At 40.2% G+C, this 23,862-nt stretch overlaps 1 protein-coding gene across 2 annotated transcripts; it reads left to right on the forward strand.

The window, feature by feature from the left end:
• Positions 1-11,917: 11,917 nt before the first annotated feature.
• Positions 11,918-19,524, forward strand: LOC102720417 (lysine-specific demethylase JMJ25). Of its 2 annotated transcripts, none has more exons than XM_040522026.1 (13): positions 11,918-12,780; positions 12,868-13,016; positions 13,899-13,998; positions 14,085-14,217; positions 14,309-14,363; positions 14,446-15,205; positions 15,794-16,123; positions 16,771-17,166; positions 17,251-17,323; positions 17,759-17,844; positions 18,622-18,763; positions 18,833-18,903; positions 19,280-19,370. In XM_040522026.1, the coding sequence occupies exons 1-13, from the start codon at positions 12,406-12,408 to the stop codon at positions 19,283-19,285; spliced, it is 2,676 nt and encodes an 891-aa protein (XP_040377960.1). In that variant the 5' UTR covers positions 11,918-12,405; the 3' UTR covers positions 19,286-19,370. The 2 variants fall into 2 exon arrangements, with proteins under 2 accessions (XP_040377960.1, XP_015689890.2); XM_015834404.2 differs by having other exon boundaries at positions 11,921-12,780; positions 18,622-18,741; positions 19,280-19,524.
• The last annotated feature ends 4,338 nt before the right edge of the window (positions 19,525-23,862 follow it).

Raw genomic sequence — 23,862 nt, forward strand, 5'->3', positions numbered from 1 at the left:
ACCACCTCGTTCACCCATGGCGAACACGGCCTGGTCAGACAGGGGGCAGGGGTTGGGGAAGGATGCAAAGAGGGCTCGACAACTGTCGCTCACGAGGAGGAATAGCGTCCATCTTTCATAGTTCCCACTGCGACCGCGCCAATCATATCGTTGGTCCTTCAGTATGATCAATCCACGGGAACGTTGGCACGTACTACGTAGGTAGGTAGCCACCTCAACGGCAACAATCATGCATCCATAGAAAAGCCACCAAGGAGAGAAGAGATCGGTCGGGGTCGGACCCCGGCCTCGAGCTACCATCGCAGTCACTGTGCGATAATGTGCCGTTTGGCTTCAACGTGCCACGATGGAGAGAGTATGAGAAATTTCGCTTTTTGCGACTCATGCCAAGCCCTGCGCCTCCTCGCGAGGGTGAGCGCGTCTCCGCCTCAGGCGGCGAGGCACGTACGAAGGCATGCACTGTGACAGCTCGTGCCTCGGCGTGGTCCTTGGGAGGAGAGAGAGGAGCTCGGCGTGGTCCTGGAGAGAGAGAAGCGCACGCGCCAGACTTCCGCCACGCTCCGGCGCACCCCGTCGCCTGCCTGCTGCCGACGCCGACGCCGCCGCCTACGGACGCATCCGCTGCCGCCTACGGACGCATCCGCTGCCGCCGCCGACGCCCCTCGCTCCGCCCACGCTCCGCCGCCGTCACCAGGGGCCGCCAGGGGAGGGAGGAGGGAGCAACGGGGAGGGAGAGAGAGACTGGAGACGGGAGGGAGCGCCGCTGCCCCTGGCCGGCAGGGAGAGAGAGAGGAGGGAACGGCGGGAACCGGTGAGGGGATGGAGCGCCGCCATCCCTAGCTGGTGGGGAGAGAGATGCGGGAGCGACGAGAACCGACAGTGAGGGGGAGATAAGATGGAGTGACGATGAGGGAGAGAAGCGCGAGCGGCAGTAAGAGGGGAGAGAGAGGAGGGGAGAGAGGTGAAGAAAAAATTAAAGGTTGTGGGTTCCATTTAAAGTTATTGTAGGTTACATTTTAATTGGTTTGAACTATGATACTAATAATCTATGTGATACCTAGGGAAGTATCCTCGACTGTTGTGAATGGCTTTAGATTCCCTACACGGCATCAGGGTTCAGGAGGCCGGCCGGGCGCGCGCCAGACAACAGCAGCTGATCGGTTTGCTGATTTGGCCGAACAAAACAGCAGCAACCTGCACGCAGCAGCAGCAGCAGCAGGAGCGGTAGGCCGGTAGCCGCAGCCCGCGGCGGGCCGGTCTATTCAATCAAATTCCACCGCGCGCGCGCAGGGCCGGCCGGCCACCCGGCTCAGGCAGCCAAGCCATGCGGCGCACTCGAATCCGTACTAGGCCTTACTTCCGAATTTTTATCCAAAAACATCTCATCGAATTTTTAGACACATAAATAGAGTATAAATATAGATAAAATCAAAAACTAATTACACAGTTATAGGAGAAATCGTGAGACAAATATTTTAAGCTTAATTAGTCTATGATTAGTCATAGGTGCTACAGTAACCAACATGTACTAATGATGGATTAATTAAGCTCAAAAGATTCGTCTCGCGGTTTCTAGGCGAGCTGAAAAATTCATTTTTTCATTCGTGTCCAAAAACTCCTTTTGACATCCGGTCAAATGTCTGATGTGCCACCCAAAAATTTTCATTTCTCCAACTAAACCCCTAAGGCCGCGTTTTGCAGCGGGGCCCAGCTGGCCCGGTTTCCTGTGCTGACAAGCGGAAAGGTGTCGCGCGCTGGACCATATTGACGATGCACGTACCAGACTGACGATGCACGTCTTTGGAAAAAGCAATTTTTCGATTTCCGTGTTAATGGTTTGACAATCGTAGTTATCAGGGCATTTCTAATGCTCGAAACTAAAATATGTCAAGAAACTATCTTCTACGATACAACTTTTGTATCTTATTATCACATGATACACTCATCTCTCTCACAACCAATCTTGTTTTATGTGAAGACACTAGTTCTTAATCTAAAACTAGTTTTTTTCATTTTTGTCTCTCTCCCTTTAATAAATAACCTGTCACATTAACAAATTGTTTATGTGGCATAACAATAAATACAAATAGAAACTACCATTTGGTTCTGCATTATGACTACCCTCATCATAATTACGATAACCGTAGTGGAGAAGTCACCGTTTGGATGAACCCTAATAAATACTATACTTTTTTTTAAAAAAAGTAATTAGTGGTTTAGGCGAGAGAGTAGCTGAGAGGTATGATGTGCAGAAATTTAAATGAAAAGTGAGAATACTTTGTTATAAGATGAAACTTTAGAATGTCTTTTATATATTTCGACGGTGGGGGTACCCTTCGTTAGAATATACCATACCCCTGCTACTGCCATCTTTCTTTTTCTTTTTCTAGAAATGAAGAATGTATATACTCTCTCCAAATAAGAATATAATCACCATTTTTGAGATATTATGATCACTAGTTGTGGATTGGTTGATGTGAGGAAATATGTAAGAATGTGATTATATTCGTGGACATTCTGAATAGTTCTTAAAAAGACTCCAGTGGTGCTTATATTTCTAGATAGATGTATGACTTTCAATCATAGACTAATATAAAAATATGCTAGAAAATACATGCGAGCGTAAATAAATGTATAAATTGAATGCCACGGCTGAAAGGAAAATCGTTTGAGTAGAACCACAAAAAACCCAGTAATTCTGAATATGATAACATCCCCATCCGTATTTATCTTTAAATTTCCAATAAAACAGCCCATTCCATATAAATAAACACATGGATCCAGACCAGAACGGAATGTTTAGGTGCACACGAAATCTGTGATCCAAATGGATTGGTGTGATTTTCTTCCATGCCTCCATGGGATCAAAATTATATACGTAAAATTCAGTCACATTTCATTTGTTCCAAAAGGGGTCATAGATTGTTTAAGAACAAAAGTTATAAGGTTATATTTCTCGTAAAACATATCTTCGTAATATGCTTAAGATTTTATAAACTTATTTGTCAAAAAGATTAGTTGAAGTTTAAATATAAACTATATCTAGTGAAAAATATTACTCGCTCTAATTTTATTTGATGTCATTGACTTTTGGATCTATTTGTTACTGCTCGTATTATTCAAAATTTGTATGCAAACATGCAAAATCATTAGTCATGCTTAAATTATTTTAAGTAATAACTCAAATCACAAAAACAATTAATAATTATGTAATTTTTTTAATAAGATGAATGATCAAACATAGATCCAAAAATTAATTGTTTTAAATAAATCAAATGGTGTTTAAACATAAGATAACATATATAGCTATAACGGTGTTTTCGTTGACGCGTCTGGGGTGGTAGATGGAATGGTAGGACGCACCGACTGAAAAGTGTGGCATGTTAGGGGAGCATTTCATCAGAAATAGTACACTTAATTCCGGTGAGATCAAAATTAAAAGGCAATCGATCGGTTATAGGTAAATTTCAATTACAGTTCGAATCTTTTCTGTGCGCAGGAAAAGGAGACAGAGCTCACGCCAGCGTTATTCCGAAACAAAGTTCAGGTTCATTAACGAGCCGGCAATTGTTCTTAATACTTTAATTTATCGGTATTTATCTTTTTGCTTTCTGCTTATAAGCTAAATTTGCTTTATGCTTATAAACTAAAATTTAAATTTAAAGCTAATTTGATATTTTCCATCGTATTTTTTATTTTATAGACTTTGTTTTTGATAGTTGAGAATACATATATAAAAAAATTACATTTTTTTCCATTTGGAAATATTATGTTTACCTTATTTCCTAAAATTGCCAAACGATCACCCCTACACAAAAGCACAACGCATACATATTTGAGCAATTTCATAGATTTAAACATATTATATAGCCCGATCAACTTTAGAGCCTCAGGTAAGTACGAACATACATGCTACACTTTAGTTGCGATTACGACAAAAACAAATATTCTCACACTTTCGAATTTGCCTCATTTATATCACACACTCATCAAGACGGATCCAATAATCAAATAATACAGGTGGTTACTTTTTTTCTTCCTTCTATTCATCTTACTCTACATAGTGACCTAACGTATTGGGGTTGAAACCCATACAACCAGTGACGAACCTACGTTTCCCTTCCCGGGGTCCTCGGACTCCGGATAAATTATCTGATCCTTACTAAATTATATCATATTAATTAGTATATAAGTATAAAAATTAAATAATTAGTACGTATTAGACTTCCGATAATTTATATTCTGGCTTCGCCACTGCATACAGCGCCACGCTAGACCAACCTCTCCGCATGATGCATTTACAAGGTGTCATATGAGAATGTACGGAGAGCGGGGCAGAGAAACGTGCTACTAGCAGTGATCGAATATTGGTGACAAATTGGTCACCAATCACCGCCACATTCACATATCACGAACCACATATTGGACATGAGTGCATGGCCACTGGCCACGTAGCCGAATTCCAAACAATCCAAACTTAACCCTGTTGTCTCTGGGAGAAGTATCGAAAAAAAACCACGCAAATGTACACAATCGTACCGTTCTCTCTCGATCCATTTTCAATCTTTTTGTCGTGCCTGGCATGCGTGGTGTACAACGTAGGATCGGCCTAGAATCCATCAAATCTAGCTAAGAGCAAGTATAATAGCAGACTATAAGCCAACTGTAAATATGTTTTAATGAGATAAGAGAGGTGAGAGAAGAGCAGTGAACTATAAATTTATAGCCAGTTGCAGCACGGACTCTAAGACAGTATATGACAAATGAGACATGGTAGTATATGTTTTATAGGTAACTATTGTATGAATTGGCTATTAGATTAACTATAAATGATTTGGAGATAGTATTTGACTATACTATTGAACTTCTCTAAGGGAGAACACGGAAATGGTTGTAGCATCCATCTTTTCTCTTTTGTTTATGATTAGCAGTTAAAATTTAAATTTTTAACCTTAAATTTAAAGTTAATTTGAGAGTTTTTTCACTGAAATTAAATTTTCAGTTATGCCTTTTATATCATTAAGAATACATATACAAAGATTTACTTATAAATTATTTTTTTGTTTGTAAATACATTGTCTGGATTTTTTTCGGCATGACCACCCTCAAAGACGTATGAGCAGCGTTGCAGCTTGGAATATCTCAATAGCACCCAGGTCACGGGTGAGGGAGTTCAATTCGCAACAGCTGATCACTGTGCACTCTTGTTTTCCTCCGTGCATATAAATGATATTGTGAAGCTAGCATACACGAAAATTTTGATAAACAATGGGCGATTGATGTAGTCTTGGAAATGGATAGAGAGTAGTACTAGCTACAATAATTCCTATGATTTACAATCGATTTGGGTGCTCAGACGGATTACAATCTCATCCGGTACACTTGTGCTCCGACGATTCCTTGCACTTATTTTATTAGCTTCATCTTTTCATTTCTATTTATACTTATAAGTTAAAATTAATTTAAATTTTTAATCTTAAATTTAGAGCTGATTTTGGGTTTTTCGTAGCAATTTATTTTTCAACTATTGTTTTAAATCATGAAAAACACGTATATAAAAGTCTTATACAAATATATCGTTTGAGCTTTTTAATTAAAAAAACAAAAGATGAGGGCATATATATTTCATTGCAAGTACAAGTGGTAGTTTTACTTTATGAATCAGCAGGGACAATATATATACATGACAATTGAATTAACATATACTACCCATATTTTATGATACCCATATTTCATATCATAAGACTTTCTAGTCTTGGCTATATTCATCAATTGATAAATATATATAATTTATATATATGTCTGGATTCATTAGCATCCATATAAATATAGGAAATGCTAGAAAGTCTTACGTCGTGAAACGGATAGAGTATTTGCCAACACAGTAATAATTGTACATTTATACATATATGCGAGCATATTTTCAGTTGGATTAATTTCAATACGATTGACGGATTGCCACTGGCCTGGGACTCTCTTGCTTGTGTTAAGATAAAGCCATCGAGAATGCACTCGTGATTTGTGCGTACATGTACGTCTTCACTCTTCAATGTAACTGAAAAATAAATTTATACGGATGACTATTTATACCTTTTCTGTATCAACATGTCACCAGCGAGCACACATCCATGTGCTACGTTAAAGGTGAATTAAGCTCCTCGTTTAGTAGATTGTACAAGTATAATAACTATATCTCATAATATAATAGGTTCTAGCACTATAAATACATAGCTAAAATGTTTTATATTTTGATAAATATAGGAAAAATAATAACCGTGTCATTATAATTTTGCAAAATTCGAGATATATCATTCTGACCAATATATCATTGACTTATGTGGACTCTATATATATCATTGAGATATCAATAATATATCTTAAACTTTATAACAAAATTATAATGCTCCGGTTACAAATTTTCATACGATATAAGGATCGGGAGGAGCTTTGAGGACGATCGATCAAGATGGAAATATTAAGGCCCGTGGCCATGCAGAATGGCTGCACTTAGATGGCAGCTAGCCAGTGGACCTCTTTAATCGTGCACACCCCGGCCCATTTGTGTCGTCGTGTGGGTGCTTCTGCTTCTGGCCTCACCTCTTCATTGCTTTGTGTTGGGCTCTGTCTGAAGGATTCCAACCTTTAATTTGTACTTGCCCTTCTCCCATCAAGGCATTGGGTTTTTTCTTTAACCGATGTATACTTCGTACGTTTCTACGGGAGAACTGTGTGGTAATATAGATAATATAGTAGATATAAATTCTAAAAAAAATTCTTAACTACTATATGATATTTTTCATGGGTTTATATGTTTTTGTTCCTTTATCAATTATTCTTAGGTTATAAATGGTTGGGTTGTATGGTGTATCTTTTGGGGAAGAGATATAATTTACACTCTTAATAAATCATCTAAAGGCTGAAAACAGTTGAGGTAATGTGAAGAGATGCAATTTACACCCTTGAAGTATCGATTGAGATGATGTGACTTAATTTATACCCTTGATGTATCATTCTAAGGCTAAAAACAATTAATATGATGTGGCTTCATAAGAGAAGGGAGAATATCATTAACTTTATAGAACTATAAAGTAGGGATTAGAAGAAAGCCTAGGCCTTTTAGGGAAAAAAAGCAAAACAACTATTCGTAAAAAAATAATTCGTGAATAAAACTTTTATATACATGTCCTTAATGTTTATAAAGCAAAATTTGAAAAATAAACTATGATAGAAAAATTCCTAATCAACTCCAAATTTAAGTTTAAAAATTCAAATCAAATATATGATTTACTGAATATATTTTAAGATTAATCTATCATATAGTTTCCATGGATCCAAATTAAATATATAAGAAGTTATTTAGGTAAAAAAAATTGATCTTAGTTTCATCAAAAGGATAAGTATCGTGGAACCAGTGGAGCAACTACTTATAGGATTCAAATTTGTTTTTTAAAAAAAGTACTTCTTCACATATCTTCTTATCAAAGCCAATCACAACCCTCACCTTATTTATTTTTTTTACATGCTTTTCCATCTCAACCAACTACAACCATTCACATTCTATTTATTAATCTCCTTAAGAAAAATATATTCATACTTTTAGATGAAGAGACTATATGGTAAATAGAATATGAAATAATAAGTGGCTTATATGGTACTACCGGTCTCCTGGCAGAGGGGGTACATTTTAAGACTCAATATTATTATTCATATAGACATATCAGGGAAAGTGAAACTGGTAATCACGTAAGAACGAGATATCAAACAACACAACAGCATCCTTTCTTAAAAAATAAGGATAAGCGAACTATTTATTTTAAGGAACACAGTATAACGCAGACGCTCACAACGCACGCAAACCCTACCCGTAAGAGCATCTCCGAAGCCTGATCAGCCAGCATCCTTTCTAAAAAATAAGGATAAGCGAACTATTTATTTTAAGGAACACAGCCTGATCAGCGGAACCCAGAACCTTAGAAAATCCTTAGAAAATTCGCTCCAACCAGGACCTTAGGTGCTACTAAGGCCCTTGTAACCACTAGGCTACAGGCCCTTTCACAGGATAAGCGAACTAAGAAAGCAGTCCAACAGGTAAACAAACTACATTATTGGATGAGGTTGGCTGCAGTGACGCCATGATGACTATATCCACAAGCCTCTATTATATACTCCCTTCGTTTTTATAACGTAAGATGTTTGACTTTTTTACTTGTAATGTTTGACCATTTATCTTATTCAAAAAATTATGAAAATATTGTTTATTTTGCTTGTGACTTACTCCATCCGTTTCATAATGTAAGACTTTCTATACTTGCCTAATTCATATGGATGCTAATGAATTTAGACATATTATATATATATATATTATTTATGAATTGATGAATTTAGACAAGGATATAAAGTCTTACAATATGAAACAAAGGTAGTACTTTATTGTTAAAAGAACTTCAAGCACAACTCGTCATTTTTTTTATATTTATACTAAATTTTTTAATAAGACGAATGATCAATAAAAAAGTCAAACATCTTACATATAAAACGGAGGTAGTATAAGCGCACATACCGTTCAACTGCCTCCATACGAGCAACACAATTCAACATTTGCTGCCAACTTGCAAATTTTGTTTTTGCATCACCAGACTCAACAAAGGATTTTATGGAGCTTTTTCATCAAATCCGAGGAGCATAAATTGCAATGTTGACAACAAAGTTGCGTTGGTAGTCTGTGCTTAACCTGGACGGAAGCCTCAACATGAATACTGCTGCAAGTAACAATTGCAAAAGGAGTTTCCAAAGGCTAACCAGCCTTAAAGTTGCAAGGGTTAAAATAGCGGCAATAGAACATTTCTATATTCCTAATTTACAGAATGAGTTTGATGAAGAGTTGATTTTGAAGTGCTTGAGGTAGATAAATAGCAAAATCAGTTGACACAATGCTCAATCAATGATCTCCATTGAAAATCAAGTAGAAAGAAGTCACAAGCGTGCTATGGCCTCACTAGCGACATGCAACCACCAACCGCACACGATAGCATGCAACTGTCGCCGCCACACAATCATACTATGTGACCAGATTTACATCCTGTTATCGAGCCCACAATTCATGCTATGTACTTTTTTCGGTTGTCACATAAGGTCGTGCTATATTATCAATCTTATTTGGATTCTCTCGGGCTCTAAGGGTATGAACAATACAGACCACTCGTAGGAATGGTCTTAACATGCCATATAGTTTGAGACTACTCTAAAGCCACTAGCTCTAAAGTGAAAGCCACTCCTTAGTGCCTTTTGCATTTCATCTCTTCCATATTTTTATCAACTCCTAAAATATTTTATTAACCAAATCACATGAATATTTTGTATTTAGACCCGGTAATAAAAAAAATAACTACATATCCACACTTCAATTCATACAGACTTGTTGACATCAAAAGTTGATTTCTGACGTGTCACACGCGAAGGCTTGCAAGTCAATTTGAGACCGCTTCAGTGCAGGACATAAATTCTCAGAAAAAGTGGGCGTGCCAGTTAGTTTGATCCTAAAGATATAAAAAAACATGGATAAAATGTTGAACCTAAAGATTCTATCGGTTAGATAGTCGATATTGCTTCAAGACCCTAGCCGATGGTCTATGTCAGTCAGCTTTGTAGAAATTTCATGATGTATAAGCTCAAAACTCCTTATCGGCTAAATTATGAGTATGATAATTGACAAATAAGCCAATCAACTAGTCACTCCTGAAAGATCGGACTTAACTAAGGTATTTTCAAGATTAACCAGTCAATCGGCTTAATTTATCAATTATCGCACATGCAGTCAACGGCCGATGGGATTCAATGTAAACTAAATATGATAAAACTGGATTACTAGTTTAATCATCAGCATGTAACAATATTAAATAACCACATGCATACTCATATCAAACCTGGAAGATCATACTAAACCAATGTAGTTTAGGTTTAAACATGATCATGCATGAATTTAATATAAAATTGCATAATACTGATGATTAACTATTAAACCAGCGTAATCTACTAACTTGTTTGCTAAATAGACAAGTTTTTAGAACCAGATCGGACCAAACTGAGACAGTATGCAATATGAACCTACAATACACATAACGATCTATGAGTTTAGTGAATAGACCAATAAATTACTTAAGATAATGCTATCTAGAACTCCGGCAGAAGGAATATGAGTGCATTCAATCTAATCTATAGACACAAATTCAGTAAACAAGATTGATCGCACTAAACCGAGACAAGATCATGTAAATCAAACCAATACCCATGAATCAGACAAGACACATGTATAAACCTTGATCGAGGATGAACCACTGCTCCAAACTAGAACATAGATCGAAATAATAGCAAATCTCAGATAAAACGTCGAATAGATTATGCAAAAGTTCAAACTAAATCGAGACAATTTTTTCTAATCAATCTGATGGGTTGACAATTACAAACTCACATTGCAAAGTTTACTAATCTTGCGCCGAGAGCTAGCTCCTATCGAAAGTTTGGCGATGCGCCAAAAGTTTTATTGATCAGATGATTATTTGATTATTTTACAAGCTATGGGGTGTTATATTTATACCCCTCAAACTAACTAGAATCGAATACATATTCGTATCTTATTAACTAACTTATTACATATGGATTTTATCTAAACATATACCTAAAACAAACCTACTATTTAACAGTATTGCTTTACACATACTTTTCTTCTTTTCCGAATCAATCTGTATTTTTCCCGAGCCCAACCGGACTCATCTTTCAATCCAAGTCGTTTCCCATCGGCTTGTTCGATATTCTATCTCCAGCTGATTAGTCCGATTGCTGCAATTCTCATTCGTTAGTGTCCTCGACTATCTCTCTTTTCCCCTATCTCGGGCACTGGCTATGTCCCCTCTGACTGTGGTTGTCACGCTAAGAAATGAAGTGAATGAGGAGGAAAGGCGGGACCATATGAGTCGTCCGGAGGATATGCTCTGTACTCAACGTGCAGTGATCGTTACCTCTCTGATAAATCTTGATGATGAATGCTTCATACTCATATGTGTTGGATGCATTGTTGACTATTGTCTTTTTTGAGGACTTAGATCGGTGAATTCTATGTTATTACTGCAAATAAGCGTTGTTTAAACTATGAAACGAATTGTGTGCTATAGGTCCCATGTAGCATAGCACAAGGTGCTATAGTAACTGCGATTATCATAGGAAACCACTACAAAACCATCTATAGCATGAATTTTCAATCTTGTCTCTATCAATAAGCATCCGTTTTAGATTCATATGGTGTGGTTGCCGTGACAAAGTCATCCCTACCATCGATTTTAAAATCAAAAGTTGGAAGATAAATTTATCGCCGTTTTCACGGCTAGGGTGAGATAAAATCATGCTACCTCTCGAGAACGTCTTCAACCTCGAACGGTTTCATGAACCCCTGCTACGATGAGACGAGCATCATCATTTTCCAATCTAGATGCATCGACTCCGCTGCGTCGCGGCTCGCGAACCCAAAACGCCCACACAGCCGTGCCGCCAACTTGCAACCGCCAAGTCCACACCACGCGCGCGGCCCGTGTCTAGTCCCGTGTCGCTCTCCTCGCTCACCGTACGTCCGTGTCCCCCCGCCCGTCCCCTTCCTCCCTTTCTCCTGCAGTACGTCCTCCGGGGGACTCCTCCCCAAGTTGCAAGTGCAAAGCCTGCAATAACCATCCCTGCAAACTCTATGCCCAAATTCCTTCAAAAACAAAAAAAACAAAAAAACTCTCTGCCCAAATCCCTACTACGCCCCGAGCACGCCAAGCCAACCACTCCTTCCCAGGGGGGGCAAACCCGGTAACTCCGCCCGATCCTCCCCCCTCCTCCTCCTCCTCCTCCTCCGCCTGCGTGCGCGCGTGCTTGCCCTCCCACAGTGCTCTGCGCACGCAGCAGCAACAGCTGCACGGGCAGTGACGCGCGCAGGAGGAAGGAGACGGCACCACCACCACACCCCACGCAACACCAGGTGAGAAAAAAAAGGAAAGGAAAGGGGGGGAGTTTACTACTACTACGCGTCCGCGACCGAAAAAAACCAGGCGCCGCGGCAGCCGCAGGCATTGCAGCAGCAGCAGCAGCGGAGGAGATGGAGACTTGCAGCAAGCAGCTGCGGACTCGTCTGCACTCCAAAAAAGCCCAACCACCACTAGACCCCGCGACTCACCACTCCCACCATCACCACCACCACCACCGGTCACGCACGCGGGGGGCGCTTTTACCCCTCTCGTACCCTTCCTGGTCTCCTTCCTTCCTTCCTTCCTTCCGTCCTCTCGCCGCGATCCCCCCCGCCCAAACCCTAGAACCCCCTCCGCCCCGCGCCGGCGCCGATCCGGCGGCGGGTGAGGAGGAGGAGGAGGAAGGGGGATGGAGGCCGCCGTGCCGGAGGAGCTGCGGTGCAAGCGCTCCGACGGCAAGCAGTGGCGGTGCAGCGCGCCCTCCATGCCCGACAAGACCGTCTGCGAGAAGCACTACGTCCAGGCCAAGAAGCGGGCCGCCGCCTCCGCGCTCCGGGCCTCCCTCCGCAGGTCCTCGGCCTCCGCCTCCGCCTCCGCCGCGCGACGCGTCCGCGACGACCCGCCCGGGCCAGTGCAGATGGCGGTCGCGAGGCCCCTCTACGGCAGGGTCGCCGGGGAGCCGGTCTACGTGGCCGAGCCGGCGCCGCCGCCGCAGCCGCGGAGGCAGCCGGTGCCGGTCTACGGCCTGCCCCTGGGCAATGCCACGGGCTCGCGCATCGCGGCGGTGAGTTGGTTATTGGATGCGCTCTAAATTGGGGAAATCCGCACTGGTGCTTGTGCTGATTCGTGCAATCGTGCCTGGCAATGGTAGGAGCTGGTCGGGAGAGGCTCCGGGCAGCTGGTTGCCTGCAACTCGGCGGCTACGGCAGCCATCTGCCATCAGTGCCGGAGGGGTGCTAATACCATTTGGTGTACAAGCTGCGACAGGAGAGGATACTGTAGAGATTGCATCTCGAGATGGTATGTTCCGGTATATGTTTTCCTGTAAATTTTAATTTCATTTCATTTCAGATAACAAAAAAATCGAGTAGACTCAGATCAGACCTCACAATGTTACTTTTTAACTATTATTAGAGCTTTTTTTCCGCATTCAGTTTATGTGCAGCTAGTGTTCCAAAAGTCTTTGATAGTCACTAGTCACCAAGTATGGTGGTTTTGTTTGGAGAAGCATCAAGCATTATCTTTATAACTCAGTCAACCTGTACGGTTTCATTTCATATCTTTTTTCTAATTGCTACAATTTCTCACATATACACAGTACCATTAAACTTCTCGATCCTTCTCTGGCATTAGTTTAAACTGTTTGTCATTTATTTCAGCAACCAGATATTTCTATGCTGCTATTGTGCTATAGTTTGCAAACATCTCCTTTTTTTATTTTGTGTCCGACAGCTATGGTTGAGCAGAGCACCAACAGTTGTGTATCTTGTATGACGTTTCTGGATCTACAGCTAATATTGCAAGCTTTGAGCGGTTTAATCACTTTGTTAATGTATGATAGAATATTGTGAGGGCCTTACCTTATTTATGTTAGCAATATGGCATACGAACTCTATATCTTCTATAACAGGTATACAATGAAATGAATGCGTTTTCTCTTAAAATTTTAGAGGCTCTAATTTTTTTGTTGGCTAGGAGTGTAGGACGTGGGCACCTAGTATTCTAGTCCATGAAATATTCCCATCAACCACACAGGAACTGTTACATGTGTGAAGCCAAATTGTTGAAAAGTGACCAGTTCATCCTTGTGATCAGATGTTATATATCTACCCATGTGGATACTTTTGATCATTACATGCATTCTATTGTCCTGCACTATTCTAATTTTAGCATGAACTGTAGGTACTCTGACATCCCAATTGATGATGCTCGAAAGGTTTGTCCGGCCTGCCGTGGCATTTGTAACTGCAGAGTTTGCTTACAAGGAGATAATGTAATAAAGGTATTTAACTTCTACCAATAGTTGTTTCATTCTCTGTTGCCATTTTTGTATGCTGGCTGAATTTTTTAAATTTACACTTTTTCAAGGCAAGGGTGCAGGAGATACCTGTTGTAGATAAGTTGAAATATCTCCATAGCATTTTGGCATCTGTTCTTCCAGTATTAAAGCAGATTTATTCTGATCAATGTTTCGAAATTGGTGTTGATACGAAAGCTTATGGTACTCCAGTTCCCCTCTTACATTCTTTTGTGTTATTTTCATTTGAATAATCTCATGTTTCTAACACTGGCATGACATATTGTTTGTGTAGGACTTAGGACAAATATAATCAGGGCGAAGGTCAATCCTGATGAGCAAATGTGCTGGTACTGTATGTTGCTTATTGTCATCAGGAGATAATTATTTCTATGATTTGGCTGCTTGTGATGCCTCAAATTATCCTTGCAGTGACTTCTGCAAAGTGCCGGTATTTGATTATCACCGGCACTGCCCAAGGTGTCTGTATGACTTATGTCTTGACTGTTGTCGAGATGTAAGGCGATCCAGGACCAATGCTCCAAGAGGAGAATATACTGAAGGTCGTGTGGTAGATAGAAGTAAAGATACTTCGAGTAAAAGAGCAAGACTGGAACCATCTTCAGAGAGTGCAAATGATAAGTCAGCCCTACAACGAATGCACATAAAAAATATTGACATTAGATATTTATTCCCTACATGGAGAGTCAATAATGATGGAAGCGTTACTTGTGGGCCTCATGAGGCTGGTGGTTGTGGCTCCTCAAAGTTAGTGTTAAGGCGGATATTCAAAATAAATTGGATTAGTAAGCTTGTAAAAAATTCTGAGGAAATGGTCAATGGTTGCAAAGTGCATGATCTGGAGAATGGATGCTCATCCTGCAAAGATGGTAGAAGACTAGAGTTAACTGCACACCGTAACTTTGGTCTCTCAACATGTTCAAATAATGGTGGTATCGATCGGTTCTGTGTGTTCTCTCCTGTATTAGAGGACTTGAAATTTGAAGGTATTATTCATTTCCGTAAACACTGGATAAAAGGAGAGCCTGTAGTTATCAGGAATGCATTTGAGCCTTCTCTGTCATCAAGCTGGGACCCACTAAATATTTGGCGAGGAATCCAGGAAATCATGGATGAAGAAGTGGATGAAGATGTAGTAGTCAAAGCCGTGGATTGCTCAAACCAAACGGAGGTTGGCAGAGAATTTTAGTTGCTAATTTGTCTTTCTGAACAAAAGTTACTTGCTTCCTATTTGGATTAACTGAAACTTCTGTTTTTACTATATGCACTCCCGAATGTGATGCTATGACTTACTCTCTCCGTCACAATATAACTACATTTCTAGCATTGTAGAATCAAATTAGTTTCAAGAAGAAATGGGTTAAGCACCCCCTCATTAAATGAGGAGATTGTATGGAGTGAAAGGTTCGGTACGTAGGGGTAAAATGGATAGGGATTTGAATATGAGGTGATTGATGAGACAACTAGTACTCCACAAATGCATGGCAAATTTGAATACCAGAACTGCACTTATTATGGGACAGAGGGAGTATATTGCTATTCTGTGCTGTTGCAAATGCTAGTAACTTTACTGGTACTGCTAGTTTATTTGAATATGAATTAATGTTACATATTACATGTGTTCGTTGTGATTTACCCATATTACTCATCCTGAAGATATGGTGTGTAGAAGTGGTGGAATGGACAACTTTTTTCTATCTACCAAGTGTTAGTACTATGACCATCTCAACAATCTATCCTGCATTCTATTTATTTTCAGGTGGATATTGAGCTGAAACAATTTATCAAAGGTTATTCAGATGGTCACAAGGGGGAAGATGGGGAATTGATGATGTTGAAATTGAAAGAGTGGCCCCCACCCAGTGTATTGGAGGAGTTTCTGCTGTGCCAAAGACCGGAATTTATTGTCAATTTTCCGTTAGTTGATTTTATACATTCTAGGTGGGGTCTTCTAAATCTTTCTGCTAAGTTGCCCCCAGACACCCTACAGCCTGAAGTTGGCTTGAAGCTGTTAATGGCATATGGAAGACATCAAGAAGCTGGTACAGGTGATTCAGTGACGAATCTAATGATTAACATGAGTGATGTGGTAAGTTGGGGTTTCTAAATCTTCTGTTATAAGTTCTTATGATTTTGTTGCAGAGCAAGTATCTGTTTTATCACGGAACTCTGTCTTTAATATCAAGTTGAGTTTTGCAAGGGCTTACCACAAATGTCTTGAAACAAAAACACATGTTCCCTGGCAAGTCAATAAAAAATGGAATTGCTAAATAAGATCCTTTCTCGTTTGTTGGGTGGTGGTTTGGGGGTGGGGATGACCCTGCTCGAAAATTTGTGCGCAGCAAGCTCTTGCCTTCTCCTGTGATGGCAGGCAGCAGTGCTAGATACATGCTGGTGGGGAAATTGGGGGGATGCTCCAAGGAGGGAAGCTAAGGTGGTGGTGGCGCTGCACTATAGTGCTTGTTGGTAGAGAGCAGTGGGTAGGGTTGAGATCAGGGAATGAAGAGAGTGGTTAGGGGGTAGCAAGAACACTAGTGTGCATGGATCGGGGCAGCGGAAGGGCATCGGAGGATGGGTGTTAGTGGACTAGGGACTAGGGAGTTGTCTGATCTGTTGGGTCTTGATCCAATGGCCAGAGAGGCGAATGCTTGAAGGAGAAAAAACATTTGCAGACTATATAGATAATCCCATGAAAAAAAGGTCATCTGATACACATGTTATTTATTCCCCTTGTAGGTAAATATGCTAATGCATACAGCCGAAGTGCACGACGTATGCTCAAGGAGGCTACTTCCTGAGCGATCTGAAAGGATTGCCAATGGAATGACAGTACATGTAAATGCTTACGCACCTGTTCAAAATTCGAATGTGGATACGGATGAACAATCACCTGACCATATAAGTTCAAACCTCGATGAAAGAGTGTGTGCTTCTAGCTTGCAATTACAAGAGAAGTCTTCAGCGGAGTTATCTTACTCATCACATTCAGAGGAGCCAAAAGTTAATGGTTCAGAAAGATCTCAGGCTGGTGCTGTTTGGGATGTGTTCCGCAGGCAGGATCTTTCAAAGCTGAATGAATATTTAGCTGCTAACTGGGAAGAACTGACAACTAGTAGTCAAGGAGCAATAACTGTAATGACATCATAACTCTGTCTGACATATATTGTTGATATATCTTTGTGAAAGCTATTTAATGATTATCTGGTTTTGTTGCAGGTTAAGAATCCTATTTATGATCAAGCTGTATATCTCAACAAGTATCATAAAAAGATACTGAAGGATCAATATGGTAAGCCCAATGTACATTAAGGATGGTTGTTGCTTCTAAATTGTCAGATGTTTTGGTTGTGGACTTGTCATTACATTACTTATTACTTCTATGCAATAGCATTTCATTCCATGTAGCTACTTTGTTTAACTTACCAGACTTGGCATTTATATTTTTTGTTGCAACACCAAAGCATACGGACGATAGCTGTAATCAATAAGATTCCATTGCTTCTTTCCTTGAAGAGCAACCAACTGCTGTAGTCTGCTGGCAGGATCTGCTTAATGCCTGATCTTTGATTTCTACACTACATGTCTACATGCACCTAGTGAAGCATGCTGATGTTAGTAATATCTGTGAGGATAGTCTCAGACTATTGAAATTTGGTTGTATCTTATTAATTGTGGTTGTAAGATACCTTACTTGATGAGAACCTCAATTGGGATGTTATTACAGGAATTGAACCCTGGACATTCCAGCAACATATCGGTGAGGCTGTTTTTATTCCAGCTGGCTGCCCATTCCAAGTAAAAAATCTACAGGTGATTGTCCTCATCATACTTGCCTTTTTTGGTCAGAAATATTTTTGTTTGCTTTATAAGTGATCATTTAGAATATACAAACTAAAAATGTCAAGGTTTTGGATGAAAAGATTTTTTTTTTTGATCCATCAAATTCTTACCATGATACCCTTTCTATTGGGGGTGGAGGGTGGGAGGTGGTGAGAGTTGATATATAAAGCTAGTTACAACAGATTCCTCAAATAGATGGAATACATAATCACATACGGTAAAGTATAGATATAGTAGGCTATACAATATCTACAAAAGAGATACTCACACCAACCCGCAGTCACAGCCGGAGGAGAATGGACGCAAAGACTGGGCCAAAACTCAGTAAACAACTGAACCAGAGCAACCTTCTTGTGAACAAAGTGAATGATAATCTCGATATGCTTCGTGCCGCGATGATGGATCGGGTTGGCGTCGTATAGACAGCACTAACATTGTCGTAATAGACAACAGTGGCTAAAGCAATAGAGACGTGAAGCTTGTGAAGCATATACTCTAATAGTCAAAAGCTTTCTTCTATGAATAAAGAATTCTGGCTGATGTGAATGTTGATTTGGGTAAACAATCACTATGGTGATTAAATATTGGGAAAATGATATTTAAAAATGCAGAGCTTTCATGTAACCATGACTCATTATCTAGAAAATAGATGCTGGGGGTGCAGCGATGCTTAGAGACATGATAATTGCTGATGGTGTCTTGATTCTTTTTTCACTGGAGAGTTTTCTTTTTTCAAAATTGTTTCAGTCTACGGTTCAATTGGCTCTTGATTTTTTGTCACCGGAAAGTTTGGGGGAATCAGCTCGTATGGCCCAAGAGATTCGCTGCCTGCCAAATGATCATGATGCAAAACTGAAGATGCTGGAGGTACCTAACCACTATCTGATTTGTAAGTCGATTTTATGCCTAGGCTTTTTTAGCATTTGGGAGAACCTGAAAAGGATTTTTCCCTGCACAGATTGGAAAGATATCTTTATATGCAGCAAGTTCTGCTGTCAGAGAAATTCAGAGAATAACCCTCGATCCCAAGTAAGAGGATTATACACCTCTCATCGTTTCGCTTTTGTTTATGTTTATATGTTAAATTTTGAATTTTTAACCTTAAATTTAGATTTGATTTTGGAGTTTTTTCACTAAAGTTTATTTTCCAGCGTTGGTTTTTAGATCACTAAGAATATATATATAATGTTTTATTGATAAATTATTTTTCGTTTGCAAATATGCTCTCCATAACTCGAGCAGTAGACCAAGTTCCACCTGGTTCTTATGTTCATTTCTTTATGCATTGTCTGCCATATATCTTGAGGCACTGGCATCGAATTATTTAAGTTTTTTTAACTATAACATCTCCTACAACCTTGCTATTTGGCCGAACAACTTATAATCATCATTTGCATTTTTTCAGGTTTAATCTTGAGCTTAAATTCAAGGATGAGAATCTAACTCGGGCAGTTTCCGAGAACTTGGCTAGAGTCACCAAACAACGGAAGGTACCGTGCGGCTGAGATACACTGGTGTTCAAAATTAAAACTATTTAAATTATACATAGAAATTGTATATGTATTACATGGTGTCATAGGAAGGAACATAGTGACACATTCTAATTGTTGTCAGATAGTATAACCCCCCACCCCACCCCCCCCCCCCCCCCCCCCCCCCCCAACACCTGTATATTGGACTAGGACTAACGGCTGAGCTCATGTAAACAGAATAAACGTTGAGCAATTATTTAACATTAGATTGTTAGAATCGGAGGTACTGGGATGCTTAGAGGCTGTGACTCTGATTCAAATTGTATCTCTGCCGTTTTCGGGAGATTTTACATACAGTATGTTATTAAGGAACTTCTGCTAGCTTGTTACAACGAGCAATCTGTACTATGGAGATTCACCCTGTTTTGTCACGGTGAATCTTCAATTTCTCGAAAGAGTAGCCTTCTTCCTTCGCTGATAAATTTCATCAGCACTAAACATGCTCCAGATCAAGATAAATACATGAGCTATGATTTGTTGGCATTGTGGTAATTTCCGACAGTTTGAATTGTAAAATCATGTTCATTAAGAATAAACTTCTGCTGTTCTACTCTAACCACAACGGACCTGTATGAAGTTTTGTAACCAAAAGATTGTATTTTATGAAACGGGCAATTTTGTTTCTGCCCCTATTTCAAATTCTAATACTAATTTTATCCCTTGTTTTAGCGTTTTCGTTTTTGCCCTTGTATTTTTAATTGAATGAACTGGTTGCCCCTCCTTTGGAAGGAAAGACTAACGGTGTTAAATGACATGTTAAAGGATCGCTTTATCCTTTCACGAGAATATTATTTTTATCCTTGTTTTTTAGTCATTCGTGTTATTACCCTTCGTTTCACAGGTGCGGGAACGAAAACTGCACCTGGGCTTTTTGTCAACATTCGTGGGAGTCGTTCGAAAACAGACGAAAAATCGTGAAATTTAGGCAAAAATTCTCAACATTTTGAAATTCAGTTTGGCTTTCTTTAATTTACCTGTGTAGAAGCAAGTTCAGTTGTATAGCCAACTATTGCCTCTGTCGCAAAATAAACCAATTTTCTACATTTTACCTTCAATTTTTGACTCTTCGTCTTATTCAAATTTTTTTACGATTGATATTTTTGTTTTTATTAGATTATAAATCATGAATAGTACTTTACGTGTGACTAATTTTTTTCTAATTTTCTGAAAATTTTTCAAATAAGACGGATGGTTAAACGTTGGACACGGAAACTAAAGAATTCGTTTTTTTGATAGAGGGAGTATTAGCTCTAAATCATCTATAGTCAATCTAATAGCTAGATCATACAATAGTTACCTATAGAATATATACTATCTTATTCTACCTGTTATACACACATTACGTCTTGAAGTCCATGTTGTAACTGACTATAAATCTATAGTCCGCTGCTATTTTCTTTCCTATTTTATCTCCTTAAAATATGTTTATAACTAGTTGCTATTGTACTACTCTTAGGGCATTCACACTGCACTGACATGATAAGTAACCCAAGCTCACCACGTCAGAGAGAGTAGCATGCAGCGCCAGATCAAAGCCCCGCAGAGATTCGCATGCCCTGGCTAGGACACATGCAACCCCCGCCTCGAGCATGGTGAGGATGTCGCTAGGGCACGCCTTGGCGACGTCGACTCCCTAGCAGGTGGCCTAAGCTGTGCCGATCTGTGTCTCCCTGAGCTCCGGCGGCCGACGTGACGTCGGATCCACGTCGCCCGAGCTCCGGTGGGCGCCGCCCTGAGGTCCTCGGATCTACACCCGCTACCAGTAGAGGGGGACAGGAGGAGCAGCGTGGCGGTCGACGATGGGGGAAGGGGAGAACCGGAGGAGCGGGTGGGGATGGGGCGAGTGGGCGACTGGGGGTTGGATATATTCGTTAGGAATTTTTTAGTCCGAGGGGTTTAAAGATTTGTATCGTTCGACAATAGAAAAAAAATGAGCTAAAATAGAATATGTAGGGGCTGACATGATTTTTTTTTGTCAGAGTGAGCCACTTGCTCCGTGGAGGATTAGTTTTTCTAGATGAGTGGTCTCATGCTAGTTGAACGATGAAGTTCCTTGGTGGAGATTCTCACCATCTGTCTTTAAGCCGTCCGTTTGTTACAAAATTTACGAAAATACCCCGCCCCATCTATCATAGAACTACAACGTCTCTTCGCGAAGAGACGATAGGTGTGCGTGCTCCAATACCAAACCGACACCGCTAACACTGTTGTACGCCACGTCTCATATATTCGTTAGCACCATTTATGTGTCAAAATAATTTATATGTCTGTGTGTGTCAAATAGACAACAATCGTTTACACTTTTGTACTTGCCCTCAGGGGCGATACCAGCCGTGGGGCAACTTGGGCTGGAGCCCCACGCCTGGCCTAAAAGTCGCATTAGAAAATTACTATTTTTTAGTTAAAATTTATTCAAAAAATTTATATTTTATTGTCAAGCCCTATGCTTAATAAATTTCTGATTCCGCCGGACTGCCCCTTAGAGCATCTCCAATAGGCGACTAAAATTATAGTCTCAAAAATCATGGATGGGAGGCTACCCAATAAATTTTGGGCTTAAAAAACACTCCTATCTTTAAGAGGTGCCTAAAAATATAGTCCCAAAAACTTTAAATATGCCAATTCATCATTCTGGCCCTTTACAACAACCATTCCAACATATACACAAGTCAAACATAATAATACTGACAACTCATTTAGAATTCAAAAATATATATTACATCTAAGGATAATTTTAGAACATAAATTGACAAATGTTCAACAATAGAATTGTAACTTTAGGTATATGATATGAGATACCACTGGAAGAGAATGTTGGACATTTTTGGACAGTAAATAACTTAATATATGAATGGACAAAATTGATTGCCAAATGATCTTTCCATGTACTTCTAACTTCCTATGCACTGCGTATGCATTGGAGCATCTCAACTCACTCGACCTAAAAATCCAGAAACAAAACATTTTTAAGATAATGAACCTACATCTATATAGAATCAAAGTATAGATAACTACGGTACAAAATCTTGGAGCAAAATAACTACAGATAGAAACCTATAGAATCTTGGAGCAAAATAACTACAGAATTCAAAAGATAATTCTCCCCATTTCCACAATTATCTACAGACTTCCCAAAATGGAGTGAGATGGAATCAAAGTATAAGCGCGTAATTATATATGGATGGATACACAACAGGAAACTAGCTGTGTTTCCCGCATCCTATGTGTTTGTCAACAGCAACAGAATGTAGTAGATTTATAGTATAAACTGAATAAAAAACTTACGAAAAGCTTCCAGTACTGTTGTACAGCAAGAAGCAGGAACTGGAGAGGATGGTAGCCACAGCAGTTCGACGACAATCTATGCTATGTTTTTGCAACTAATATTTTGCCCTGATTGCCATGGTTGGTTTTCTCAAGTAAGATAAAACATCATAGACAGGTGGTGATCATTACAATGAGAAAAATGTCTCGGAGATTGATATCGAGCGTGAGGAAGGCTTGGATGCTGACGATGATGTACAAAACATTAATTAATACAGTTACATGCAAAATATTGGGTAGACTAATAGTAATTGAAATTTTCTAAGCCAAAGACTCAGATATGTCAGAATGGATAACATCTGTAGCTAAGTTCTCATTCTTCACTAATTTTTGTTGCATAATGTTTCTTCAGTTTAAGCCCTAGGATTGATTTCTGTATTAGCATATTCATATTGTAGTCAAGGACATTGGACTAGGCAACTAACAAAAAAAACTATACTTTTATATGCAAAAAGATGAGAGGAAGATTTACTGTGAGGTCTTTTTTTTGAGACTGCAACGGTGGCCAGAGCTGGACTGATGGTGGCAGCGTTGGGGACCAGGCTGGAGGACGACGGGGCCGGGGAGGAGGCCAGAGGGCGGCGTGGACGGGGTCGAGGCCGGATGGCAACGTGGATGGGGACGAGGCCGGACGGCGGCGTGGCCGGAGATGAGGCCAGATGGCGGCTTGGCCGGGGAGGAGTCTGGAGGATGGCGTGACCGGGGAGGAGGTCGGAGGTCGCGGGGCCGGGGAGGAGGCTGGATGGTGGCGTGGCCGGGGCGGAGGGCGGAGAGCGTGGCGTGGCCGGGGGAGCAGGCTGGAGGCCACGGTGCCGAAGAGGAGGATGGAGGGCAGCAGCACCCATGGGGGAGGCCAGAGGGCGGAGCCAGAAACGCCACCAGAAACGAAAAAAAATGGCGCCAGCTAAAAAAAAGTGAGCCTGAATGCGATTGGGCATCTCACCAAAACGCTAAAATTTGAGTCACAGTAGATTGATGTCTGGGGTTATTAAAATTTTGAAAATTGATTTATGCAATTGTTGAAGTAGCTTTTTTTAGCTTGTAATACCAAAATTTTTTTTAGGACTTATATTAGGCTATTTATAGAGATGCTCTTAGGGACGACACACAGCCTCGGCTCGTCTCGTGGAAG

This window comes from Oryza brachyantha, chromosome 3 (genome assembly GCF_000231095.2).
Source record: "Oryza brachyantha chromosome 3, ObraRS2, whole genome shotgun sequence".
Lineage (NCBI taxonomy): Eukaryota > Viridiplantae > Streptophyta > Magnoliopsida > Poales > Poaceae > Oryza > Oryza brachyantha.